Source organism: Embiotoca jacksoni, unplaced genomic scaffold, assembly GCF_022577435.1.
Source record: "Embiotoca jacksoni isolate LCO1_2020_lvr unplaced genomic scaffold, fEmbJac1.0.p SCAF_22, whole genome shotgun sequence".
NCBI classification, from domain to species: domain Eukaryota; kingdom Metazoa; phylum Chordata; class Actinopteri; family Embiotocidae; genus Embiotoca; species Embiotoca jacksoni.
The window spans coordinates 1235027-1248777 of record NW_027185363.1 but is presented as its reverse complement, the minus strand read 5'-3'; the positions used below and the strand labels follow the sequence as shown (position 1 = coordinate 1248777).

Sequence of the window (13751 nt, the reverse complement as noted above, 5' to 3'; positions counted from 1 at the left end):
GGTTGTGCTTACTTCCTGGGTATCAGAGGACAAGCTGAAGGACTTCCTGTGGGTCATAAATAAAAGATAGGGTTGGGCTTCAGAGGAACATCTCTCTCCCTCTCCCTCTCTCTCTCCCTCTGCTTCATCCCGTGCAGGCTACCATTGTATTGCATGCAGCATGAGCTGTCATGACACATGAGTGTTTCACAGGTAGGGGAAGTGTTGGCTGCAAATTCACAGCATATAATTGGTTTAAATGTATTAATACCAGAGGTGTCATTTTGGGCCTGTATTTGCCAAACACCTATAGGGGATTTGCAAATGCAGCTTTGGATGATCTTCACAGATACAATGCACACACCAACCCCAGTTGGGCTAATTTCCTGCATTGCCTCAGTGGGGGAACTTAAGAACAATTTCAGTGGTTAAAATGCATCTGATGTGGGATGTGGGATGTATAAGTATACATGTCATTCATGACATGAAAAATGTCATTCATTCTGGATTAACCAGAGCCAACCAACTGTGGACAAATGTTTGCATTATTTTCCTGTGGTAAATAGATCAAGCCTTATTTAAGTGTTAATAGCCAGGGGCTTCAAAATGAATACGGACAATTAATGTGCTCAAGCAAAAGGTTAAATGTTTGTAATTATAATATATTATAACTCAAAAATGGACAAAACAGTAATATGAACACAACATGAATTTCCTGCCAGCTGCAAAAACTACATGAACCCAACAGTAACCTTTGCACTTTTGACATTTAAATCCTATTTCAAGTGCATTTTCTGACCAATTTCATCTCTAAGCAAGGATTCAGCCAAAGAGAGAGACGCTGAACCAGAGTCAGTTCTCCAAGACAGAGGCAGGTAGAAACAGCGTTCCTATTACTCCGCGGTGTCCGTGTCTACTGGCTGAGCTGCTTGAGGTTGCTGCTTGTATAAGTATACATCCCACATCCCACATCAGATGCATTTTAACTTCAGTTGCCCTCTGCAAGAAAATAGCAATTTCCATGTGTGATATTGAGCCAACAGTACAGAACCTACACTTTTCACAGTGGCTGAGTCAGATCAGTCAAACAACCTCATGCATCCACCCCTTGCTATCTGTCTGTGGCTTGTTGCCATGGTGCCCAGCTTAACTCCTCCTCAGCTACAGAATCACTGCTATCCATCAGGGTGAAGGCAGGTTGACCCTTACCATAGCAACCTGGATTCCTCCTCACCTACGTCTCGGTGGGTGAGGTCTTGCTGTGTTGATTCACTTCTGTTTTGAATAATCACTGGCGGACTCTTAAAGCCTGTTTGCACGTCTTCCCACTCCCGCTCACTTCACTGGTTAACAGCCACACAGACCACTTTCCAGTTTCACTACAATGCCTTGACAGTAACTGGAAAACATAATGTCAGAAGACTGCTCCTGTGCCTGCTGCACTGTGCTGCCTCTAAGAGACCCACTCTGAATGTCAGAAAAAAAGTGGTTTCATTTTATGCTTGCCATAATCCTCAACAGGAAGAAGCAAAATGCTGGTACAGTATAGTCAATCAGAACAAATGTATTCCCACCCTTTCAGAATTCAAGAGCTGAATATTTTCCTGCCAGTTAGACTCTTAGAAATGCACACGGAGTATTGAGCAAACTGCCCTTTTTCCCAGCCAACAATATGAGAATCTGAAAAGTCAAAAAAATGTCATGGCTGAAACTGCTTTCTCCTGACTATCGGATTATGAATGAATTTCGTGTTCTTCTTAGGGCTCGAACATGGTTTTCAGTGGCTTCATGTTGAGTCCAAAATGTTTTCTATGTTCTCTTAAATGTACTTCAACACCAATCCTCGTGCAAAACCGACCCCCACTGGCAATGCTACCACTTAAGCCTCTTCTGAAAGCCAGAGAAAAGCCCTGCGAGGCAATGGCTCGGGATGGATTTGCACTGAACAGAAACTTGTTATGATGGGAAGGTTCTAGAAATCTCGCTGGAAAATGAGGGACTAATGAGGACTATGTTTCTTTAATATTAGGTTTCACTTTTTACTACCCTGAAGAAGAAGAACATAATTTTGAAACATTGGTTTCTGAATTAATATATTTTTGTATCGTGACTGCTAGTCTTTCCTTCACCCTGCTTTCACTTTGTTGCTATGGACCAGCCAGGTCTGACCTATCACTAGTCTGTTAATGGAACACCTTTGTAACCTGTTTTAAAATCGACTGAATGAGTCACTACTGCTTTGCTCAAATATAACTGGGACCAGCAGGTACAGTGTCATAACGTATTTAGCAGCCATGTGACAGAAAAGTGTTTGGAACTCCGAGGTTGCTTCAGATCAGACAATTATCAGGCTATGAGTTAAAGAAACAGAAGTTTAGTTTTGGAAAAACTTGGCAAAGGTATAAATGCAACCAGCTATGGTCTGACAAGCCTTTAAGCCCCTTTTAATATTGCATATCTTCCTGTTTGTGTGTCTTTGCTGCCAAATTTGTTTGCATCTCAGCCAAATATGTGAAATAAATAAAATAATAAATAATACAAATTTGTGATTCAAGAGGATGAAGGCAGTTGGAGTATGACATGTAGTTGGATGAAGAAAAACGGTATCGTAAAGATAATTTGTGAGACCATCTCAAATAAGAATTTGAAATCTGGGCACATAAACAGCAGGATTAAAAGGAATTATATCCGAGTTCATTCGTTCCGAGTTAATTTTTTTAAAGGGAATGTCTTGCATAAAAGTCAAAGTGGTAATGGAAAAGCAATATACCTATTAACTGTCAAAAAAGTGAGTTAAGCGACAGAGACACTGACGGCCTATTAATAACTCTCACCTGAGAGGAGCATATTTGTTGTCCTTTATATGGTATATAATAATCTTTCTCCCTCACAATCACAGTTGCTAAAAAATATCTAGCAGTAAGCAGTTACTGAAGGAATAACATTTAAATTCCCGTTAATGCTTCGTCAGTGTGAACTTTTTTTCAGGCCAGGAGTCTAAAATCAGGTAGCTTGTTTTACTTGTCAGGGCGCTATTGTGTGCAAACAATTTTTCACAGATAAGTAGTGCTGCAACACCTTTGGGTAATTAGGAATTCTGTTTGAGTGTGATCTACAAAATCACGACTGTTTGCTGTCCTGGCTCCTAAATGGTGAATGAGCTCCCCACCGACATCAGGACAGCGGAAACTCTGTACATCTTCCACCGCAAACTAAAAACACACTTCTTCCGACTTTACCTTGAATAGGAGAACTTTAGTAGCACTTAAAATGGCACTTACTGATAGCACTTTGTAGTTTTGCTTTCTTGAAGAAATTGTATTTTCTTGATTCCTGTTGTTCTGGGTTTTGTACCCTCATGGTTGAAATGCACTTATTGTAAGTCACTTTGGATAGAAACGTCAGCTAAATGAAATGTAATGTAATAATGTAATGGTTTTATGCTCAACTTGATTTCAAACACAGCTGCAGTCCAGGATGTTCCCATTTGATGTCAAAAATCATTAAAGTTTGATCCACTTTGCAGGATTTCAGAAAAATAGATAATCTGAATGACACAAAAGCTATTAAAGCAGGAACATTTGGATTCTCAGCATTTCATTTCAGATGTTCTTGACCAAAGCTTAATGCTTTAGTTATAATTTTTTTTAGGGGGGTTAAGATTTAAAACCTTTCCATTAAATTTCCTCTCACTAATTTAAGAGTTTCGCAAAAGAAGCAGTTAATGGAAGAAAAAAAAAAAATCTGTTTGAATTCATGTTTTTGGTTTTTAACCATTTCTTTTTTTTAGAAAGCTTGGGCGATATAAAGTGACAGGGGAAGGAAGCTTTTTTTCACGACACTATCTGTTCTACTGAGAGAAACACTGTAGGTGGTCCAAAGGCAGAGATCTTCAGTCCCACATTTCAACTGAAAGTTGGCTGTTGTGTAATTCTACCTCTTCACTGAATATACAAATATTTCCACCATGACGTCAGTCTTCTCAATGGTTCGTGGCCTCAAATTGGATGCACACATGGAAAATGAAAAATATATTAGACAATTTCCTGATTTCAAATGGCGTGAAGTGCTATCTCCATATTTAGGATGTTGTTTCCTTTCAAAAAATCAGCATGGTGACATTTTCAGAGCAGTGACAGCTGAGTCTGTCTGAGCATATGTGTGTGTGTGTGTGTGTGTGTGTGTGTGTGTGTGTGTGTGTGTGTGTGTGTGTGTGTGTGTGTGTGTGTGTGTGTGTGTGTGTGTGTGTGTGTGTGTGTGTGTGTGTGTGTGTGTGTGGACCACTGAGGCAGGAAGTCTGTGGAAATGTTGTAATCAAGGAGATGATGAGGAACATGCTGATGGGACCTCCCGGCTTATCAAAACACATTAACAACACCACAGTCCGGAGCTGATGTACTGACAAGCCTGGATTCACACACACACACACACACACACACACACACACACACACACACACACACACACACACACACACACACACACACACACACACACACACACACACACCTTTGTACATGGAATATACTGCTGACATCATACCACCTATCATTAAACTGAGAAAGAGACAAAGAGAGAGAAATAAAAGTGTAGCTAGCTCAACTGATAGACAGCAAAAGAGATAGTTGGTTGTCATACCTAGTGCTCTACACGTGCTGCTCATAGGTCTGGTTAGCAGGATTATCAAAGGCAGCAGCAGACACAGGGGAGATGGGCTAAGGCGGCGCCCCAGGATAGGCCTCCTGGACTGGGCCAGAACTCCACCCGTCTTGGGCAGAGGCATGGCGCCACCGTGGGTTGGTTGGAGATGATGGAGATACGGGTAGGGCTTCACTCAACAAGGGTAGGCACTCTGGAGATGAAAAAAAAAAAAGAAGGTTAGACATATTTCCTCTACCACTGATTTATCATTCCTGTGGAGCGCAGTGTTTTTCCTCGCACGGACTTAACATGTATCTCCTTTACCTGTGTCAGCTCCACACTGTCAGTGTCGCACAGGTTGAGCTTTGCCCTTCGTAAAACACAGAGATATAAGGACAGAAACAAGCATGGCCGTCAACACCTGCAAAACACAGCAGAGACTCTCACACTGAGCTGAAAAGAAACGGCTGCTCATAACTAAGGTAAATAACATAAATTCAATATTTTGGGCTGGACTGCAACAGTACGGCCAGAACTATAAAGTAAGTGTCTGTCACTGAGAAAGTTATGGTTCAAAGTTACACAATGGTTAGACTCATTGTCTGTGTATAAAACACCCCCGCTCGTCTGAATGTCGCAACTTTTCAAATTAAAAGCCCTCTAGTTTCAGACAGGGTCCAGCTGTACTAGGTTTGGACCTTGACGTGTTTCTTTCAGGATGGGCTAGGAGTACCAAAGGAAGGGCAAACACAATTTCAACTTCATTAAATGTTATATTAGAAAGGTGTATTTTAAACTTTTCAAACTATTATGGCTACACACGAGTTACGTGCACTGCAGAAGGCATTTAGGCAACATCTGTGTAATTGTAGATACAGAAAACTAAACAGCATGAGTCCCTGTATACACATCGGTCAAACACTGTTCCTCCCGCTACCATAAGTACATTTTCAACCTATATTAAAACACTGTAGAGCGACATTTGAAATGTCAGTGCAGCATGAGGGAAGAGGGAAACATACAATATTTCATAGTGATGTAGAGAAAACATCCTCATGAAGAAAATGAAAGACAAATTCATGCTAATGCAGGATTAGGTCTTTTGATTTAGCCAGAGCACTTCTGATTTGGGATTAACAGCTCAAGCAGGCCAGCTCTGACTGAACTAATACCAGAACAATAGAGCCACTGTTCAATAACTATGACAAGAAACAGACCGAAATAGTTTTCAGCGTACTGCGTCTGTATTAATAAGTCTCCTTTTCTAGTGAGCCGTGAAATTAGCTGCAATGATACATTTTTAAGACTTCTTTTTTTTCCTCAGACGTCCAAATAATTTCATTTTAGCTTTGGCCTAATTCCTTTTTAGCATTCAGTATTTTAGTGTTCTGGTGGCACATAAAAGTGTTAATGCAATAAAACATCCAGAGTGTGCCACAGTAATGGAAAAACACTTAAACAAAGAGGATTGGGAGGTCAGTAAAAATGCAGCAAAAATTCAATAACAGCAAATGTATCAGAAAACGGCTGCCTTTAATAGACGTCCCCGCTCTTGTTAATCCCTAGCCTTGGGGGGGATCTCCATCAGTATTTTGCTCACTTTCCTCACATAAACACACACGCACAGAGTCACACACATCTGGAAGTCTGAACATAATTCAGCTCTGTCTGCTTACAGAGATTTAGACAAGCTGTGCAGAAGCTCCCTGTCTGGGAGTCAATAACTCCTCAGTCCTATCAAGCTCTTCCGACCCCCACCCCTCGGCTCGATGTATCAGAACGCAGGTGGAGAGGCCAAATGAGAAAGGAGCTTTTGTTAACCTGTCATATGTCAGGGCACATACATGTCTCCCTTCAAGCAGCAGTACGGGAAAATATATATGCTCTCGGGGAGACATTATATGTATTCAAAGGTGACAGGCACACTGTCATCGGCGCATAAATATGCTTAAACACCCATAAGTGCACTTTCACCGTGACATCCCCGATACACTGGCAGGAAATGGAGTAGCAGAGATTAGGCCGACCCTTACTCGCCTTTAGTAAATGAAAGAGGCATTTCTGTTGAGTTACATATTCAAAGACTCCTCCAACCACTTATTGAGCTAATGACCTGCTCAAACACATTACTGTCTGCCAATTCCTACACTAAAAATAGCTCTGCTGAAAACATGGCTGTCTATCTGATACAGGCTCCTTTTCATGCCGCTCAGCCCTCGCCTTATCTAACGCTGCGTAATAGCCGCGGAATAGAAAAGCTTTCAGCGTCCCCCTTTTCAATTGAACAATATGATAAGAAAAATCAGATCAGAGCTCATTTAAGCACCATTGGCAGCATGTTAAGTAAATTCTCCTCTCATGGAAACTCAATTTGTCTGCATGGAGCCACGCGGCTGCCGAGACATAGGTGCTCCTCGTATGTTGCAGCGTTGTGTGTGCAGGAGGGTCTAAACATGACCTCAGTCTAACCCTACATTATTCTCCGTTTATCCAGGCGTCCCTGTCGGGTTTCACCTGCTGACAAAACCCCTCTGGCTCTACCTCCACTATAGTAGCACAATCTCTAACTAATCCTTAATCTTACCCTCATCTCACTGCTGTATTAGTCTATGAATTGCTGAAATCTCCTCCTCTCCCATCTCCTTTCATCCCCTTCCTCCCCACTTTCCTTGTTGACCTCTCCCCTCTCTTGATGTCGTCTCCGCCGCAACACTCCATCGTTCATATCCTTCTCTTTTTAGACACACTCTAACCCCTGCTTGTATACAAATCCTCTTCCTCTCCCCAGCTGCCCTGCACCGGCTGCTCCAGCTGTTGCTGGTCCATTGACACAGTTCAAACAAAAGGGCTTAGAGCATCCTACAGCTGTGAATGTTGAGGGAAGGAGCCAAAACACATACACAGAAGCAGCAGTAGACCAAGGCCAATCTGGACATGTCTGCACTTGTGCTGCTAATATTTAACGCTAATGGGATCTAACATACTCTGGACATTTAGATAGAAAACCAAGATGCACTTTGCTTGTTGTAGAGGCAGAATAAAAAGGTGTGAGCACTGTGAGGATGGATATTCTCATGTCTCTACCTAGAGTCTCTACAGCCCCCCATCACAAGCTGCTCGCCCTGATCATCTGGCTCAGCATCCAGAGAGAGGACAGCAGGGGTTGGTCTTATTACCTTTTCAGTGTGACAACACAGATGGTCATCCAGACAGATAGATTGATGGGGATACATGTGCTATTTATTGCAGGGAAGCAGATAATGACACCACAGCTCAGGTGGTGAAATGTACACCGGTTATTGTGCTCCATCAGGCTGATGAAATAACATTGTTAAGGTGGCATCCAAGCTGCCCCTGCTCCGCTGGGGCCCTCGGAGGGTGACATGTTTTGTTTTTCCTCAGCTCGTCCCCACCCAGCACACCCCCCCCCCCCTTCCACCTTACCCATAATGCCTTTCACCACAAGTGGGTTGAGAAGGTCTCCCAAGGCCTGTCTCCATGACAACGAGTCACGAGCATTCATAGAAAGACCAGATCTGTTTCCTGCGGCACCATACTGGCTGTGAGATAGTACACCTGATAGGAACCCTGTGTCCTTTTGATTTCTTTTACTTTTAATTGGAATCCAATGGTGCGAGCAGGCTTTACAGGTGTTCCGTGACGCTTGGAGGATACATTAAAGCAAAACAATTTTTTTTAAAGGGAACACGATGGGAGGAATATTATGACTGTGCACCACTAAACTTTCAAAGGTACAATAGTAACACAGTAATCCACTCTAATAAATCCTCTTTCATATTTTTACCAGAGATTCTGAAATTAAAGTGTACACTTGGACTTTTTCTGCACAAAAATACCCCGGTCTTGAATTATGCATGTATTTGTGTTCCCACTTGGAGAGGAGACATTTGGAGTAGGAGCCATGTATTAGGAAGAAACAGAAGGACTAATATTACTTCACGTTTCTATGACCCTGCACCCTGTAGGCGAACGACACTCACAAATGCATACACGTCACAGAGCGGCACACACAAACACACATAAACATGGCAGATGGCAAAGCATCATGGGGGAGATTGGCACTCGCTCGCTCACACTTCCCCTCGCTCTCTCTTAAACACACAGCCCACAAACACACACACAAACATACTCACACGCACGCACACACACACACACACACACACACACACACACACACACACTGAGGATCAAAAGCACAGGATGAAGCACGGCTTACTGCAGGCATGAGCTACACCGCCCCGGTTACATTTTTAGCAGTGGAAATAAAATATCTGAGGCTCCTCTCTAACAAGAAAACTCACCTGTCACTCAAATACTGCGATTCTTTGCCCTGAATACAAATGAATCTGGAGACGTGGATGCTTCAGCTAAATCTTAAAATTTCAGGATGCTGAAATTAAGACTGTGGATGCCCCACACGACATTCCGCCAAACAGCGTGATCAAGGGAAATATTGACAAAACAGCGATAGCAACCATTTTCATCACTGGTCTGAAGCTGTAAATAAGGTTGCTGTTGGAGTTTCAAATTGCTTCTGAGAGCAAATATGACTCATGGAGACAGCCTACCAAATCTGTAGGCATGGAAGGAAAGCCCATATATGTAATGATTTATTATTTCTATTTCAAGCAGTAACTAAAAAGAACAATGAATCGATCAAAACATGTGGTCACTGACATGGGCTCTGACTGTTCAATCATCCATTCATTCAAGTATTACCCTTATTACTGTAATTCTTTAACTTGACTAAGTGACAATTTAATGTGACAATTCATGTCACATTAAATTGATTAATTTTATGGGTTATTTGTTGGTCCGAATTTTTTTTTTTCAAAACATCCCTCTGAGCTCCGGTTAATTGTGATTTGCATTTTTAACTAATTACTAAACTAAACTATGAATGAAAATACTAATTACACACTAAATCATTAATTAAACTGAAAATAACAGCTTCATTCATAATGAAAATAACTGAATGACATTAACAGAATAGTATTTTCTTGTAAATTCCTCCATTCTTCATCGTGCCTGTCTTTGGCCTTCTCTTAAACTCACTTCAGTTACTTTATTAGTTTTTAAATTTGAATAGTTTTTTTTGTTTTGTTTTTTTCAACTGTTTATGCGGCTGTCTTGACCTGGTCAGCCTAACAATAGAGGGATTTAAGATTAAATCAATGCATAAAAAATCATGACGAAATAATCCGTTGGTTTATTTGAGCTCACCTAATATTTTTGTTTTCATTTTTGGTTGGATTACTAGAGGGAATAGAATGATGGTATGATGACATCTAAACATGCGTTAAAACATTTATCTTTTATTTTATTTTTTTAGGTTTCTGGGTTATAAGCAGGTCTGTGCTAACTTTATTTCTGCATTTGACAGTCTGCTGGAATTGAAAGTTTATTGTAAAGATCTGCATCTGCACATTTTTTGATGTGACTATATGCAGGTACTCATTTGTGGACTGTGGGTTCACTGTAAGACTGCTTTCATATGTCTGCGTCTCGAGTGGGACTTTGCTTGTACTTTATCATGTGATCTTTGAAAAAAAAAACCAGCATGATTCTCTCATTATAATGAAATAATGATGTCTAACTCCAAAAATAACTTTCATGGGATGATGAGAAAACAGAATTTAAAAACTGTATCTAGAACCCACATCTTCTGGCTTTTTCTTTTTTTTAGCTGTGAGTGTGAGTTTTGCTTGAGGTCACGGTTTGATTAACTGATGAACTACAGCCAACAGGGTAATTTTTCTGAAATCTACACTTTGATTGCCTTCATTTACAGCCATATTTACAGTCATTCTCCGTGTCTGACCACTCTGTCTAATCCCAGAAGGAAGTAAAAGACACAAACAGCCTTTCTCATTCCACATAAGCATATCAGTAAGATTACACACCAGCATGACCATTATTTATGACCCTTTCAGAAATCAAATCACTGTTTCAAAAATCTGGACATGCTTCTTCTTTTGTTCATCTCAACTACATTTCCGAGCCAAGACAACACATGGATTCGTGATGAGGGACAAAGGGAAGGGTGGAGAAAGTAGCGTCACTAACCAAACTAACTTTCCCTTTGACCTCAATCTCTGCATGTCTAGGACAGAGAAAAGCTTCTGTGGCCCAACAATAGTGCGGCAAATGAACACCCACGCATCTTAAAGTGGCTCCAAGGTCAGAGACAGACCAACGCAACTCAAAAGAGGCATCGCATAATGGATGGGCCACCTCGGATGAGCCTGGCAACAGATGGACTGGATCTCGCTAAGCAGGAAATGTATTACCAAATGGTATAAAAGTACATATATGGCATTGGAGGACATCAGAGCAGTAAAAAAGTGTTTATTGGCTAAGTGAAGCTATTTTGGTAACAGGAAGTTAGAGAGTCAGTGCTGCATTAATGAACAGCCAGTAAATCTAAGATTTTCTTTAAATGACAAAAGGAGACTAATGGCACATATCTGTTAAATCCAGCCATGGTATTAGACTGTATTACATTAAATAAAAAATACAAATTGTTTCTGACCTGTAATTTAACAACTACTGGTCCTTTTAATCATTTATGTTGTAGTGCCAGCTGTGTTCTGCTGTGTATGGTGGCTATACTGGCTCAAAGTAAAGAATAATTTTAAAAATAAATAATGGTAGGATAACAGAAGAATTAAAAAGCTAAGATACTTTCTTTAATCCTTGAGATATTGCTTAAAAACAGAGGGCTGGATCTAAATTTCATTTGCACAAACATCCCAGTGTTTTGTTTCATCTTTATATTTTGTAAAACAGGTAGCAAAGTCAAGATATTTGAGTCAGCCAAACCTGTTTACTTTGACGTGTCCTAAATTTTGGCTTGAAAAGGGATCTACACGTCACAGCTGGGTGGAAACCTTGCAGCTTCAATTTGACAATTTTCATGCTTTCAAATAAGTTGAAGGATTACTTGCTCCTCCATGAGCTCAGTCGATTTTTTTCAACCCTGTAGGCTCATAAACCTCTTTCAAATCCCTTAGGGTAATGCCAAAAATGCATTGTCATCTGACTAAAACATGGCTGTCTCTTGTCTAAAAAAAAAATGGTCATTTTTCAGATGCAGGTGGAGTTTTGTTTTTTTCTGACAACAGCAGAAGAACATGTCCACATAAAAACACATCTACGCTACATTCACTCAAGTGAGACGATGACATAGCTCGCAAACACCCAAACATATTTCGCAAGTTCTTTCAGCAACCCCTCTCTCTCTCTTTCTCTCTGTTGGCTCTTCTTCAGAGGCAGCCGATCTTCTGTGTAGCGGCTCATTACGCAGGCTGATGGTTGAGCCCTTGTCAACTCACTGTCCAATTAGCATATCCAACGCCAGCACAGAGTCGTATCCTAACTGGGGAGAGAACTGTATATACATACTGATGTCCACATAGTTATGCACTTCCATGTACGTTCCTAATTGTTAAACAGCTCTGACATATGAGAAAAGCAGCATTGTGTAACTGGTCTGATTACAGTGACAATTCCTAATTTAAATGTAAGTCACACAATTGGCTTTTTTTACGAGTCCAAAACACAATTCATAAATGTATTTTGAATAAATGATCAAGTCCATCAAACACACACACACACACACACACACACACACACACACACACACACACACACACACACACACACACACACACACACACACACACACACACACACACACGTAGGAAACACGCACTAAAGAAACACCGCGGTCAATTAGTGAGCTTCTCCTGGAGCAGGACTAAGGCTCCCTGACAACAGAGAACACCTTCATCTGTCTGGACGTTATTATCATCATTTTGGCCATCATTATATTTCAGTTGTGCTTCATTAATGAGACATGCCAGCCATTTTTGCCACCCTGTTTCAGCGGTTTAGAAAAACCCTACACATCGAAGACAAAGTTGGGTTGTGTAAAGCAGATTTCAGGGCCTCTTGATAAGCTTGTCTTCAGAGTGATAACAGCAGCCTTGAGAGACACAGAGCTCTGTTTTAATAACGTCATACTGGCTGATCAACACAATTATGCAATGGGGATGTCGTTAATGTAAAAGACATTCTTCAAATGAAATCATCCGCTTATTGATTTATGGAAAGAATATCATTGTTTGCAAACACACAACTACCAACACACACCTGGCACAGCGCTACATGGCTTTACAAGCACTGGCCTGCATGTCTCATTCACTGCTTCCTTGTATGCTGCAATCTTGAAGCAACTTTTTATTCATTCTTTGCTTATGTAAAAGATATGCAGTCCCTCTGGGAGATCCTGATTAATTTTCTGGAGACACGTTGTTGTGTTTACCCAGGATCCCACTCTCCTGTGTATTTGCGCTGCTATGCTATCACCTGTCTGGCATGGTCACATGACATGTTGTCCACTGAGAGCTCATTAATGCACAACTGCAACATTGTTCTGCAACAACACAGAGATCAGCTATTGAACATTAACATACATTTTACATTCTGCTTGGTGTTTAAGATCAATGTACAGCTCAAAGATACAGCCAAAAAAAAATCTGATTGCTGCCAATTTACGTGACTATTAATCTAAAGAATTTAACATTCAACACCAGGGCTAATTTTTTTGACTTCGTATGGCGGTGAACAAGCCTATTTACACGCCACACAGGCGGCCAGCCTTAGCAGTTCTGTCACTAACCAGCCATTGCATGACTTCCTGATGGAGATGAGATTTGTGACGCCAAATGAATTTCTCCTTGAGGGACGATAAAGTTGTGAATAGAATTGAAAACCGGAGTAATGGGGTAGAAAAACTGCATTTGTCCTCTGTCTCGATGCTGAAATCAGAGAGTGTGGCTGGGTAAGTGAAGAGATGAAATGCTTGTCAAGGGTAACAGACTTGCGCACGGATGCTTTCCACCAATGACTAGCCATTACTCTCCCTCCATCAAGCAAATACTTCATCCAAACTGGCATTCTTCGACGCTGTGGAGACAGAGTAATCATGAAATGCCACAAACAAATGTGGGCCTGCATTCAGGAGCCATGTCAACCAGTCCCACCACCTGCACCTGCACCTGCATCCACACACACACACACACACACACACACACACACACACACAC

General features: G+C 41.1%; 1 protein-coding gene across 1 annotated transcript in view; it reads right to left on the bottom strand.

Annotated features, from left to right (window-relative positions):
- Window positions 1-13751, bottom strand: part of LOC138202812 (receptor-type tyrosine-protein phosphatase S-like) — a 69266-nt gene that overhangs the window by 49957 nt on the left and 5558 nt on the right. The window contains exon 2 of the mRNA XM_069157095.1: window positions 4618-4831. Within this exon, the coding sequence (XP_069013196.1) occupies window positions 4618-4762 (145 nt within the window). The 5' untranslated portion in view covers window positions 4763-4831. The remainder of the gene's footprint in view (window positions 1-4617; window positions 4832-13751) is intronic.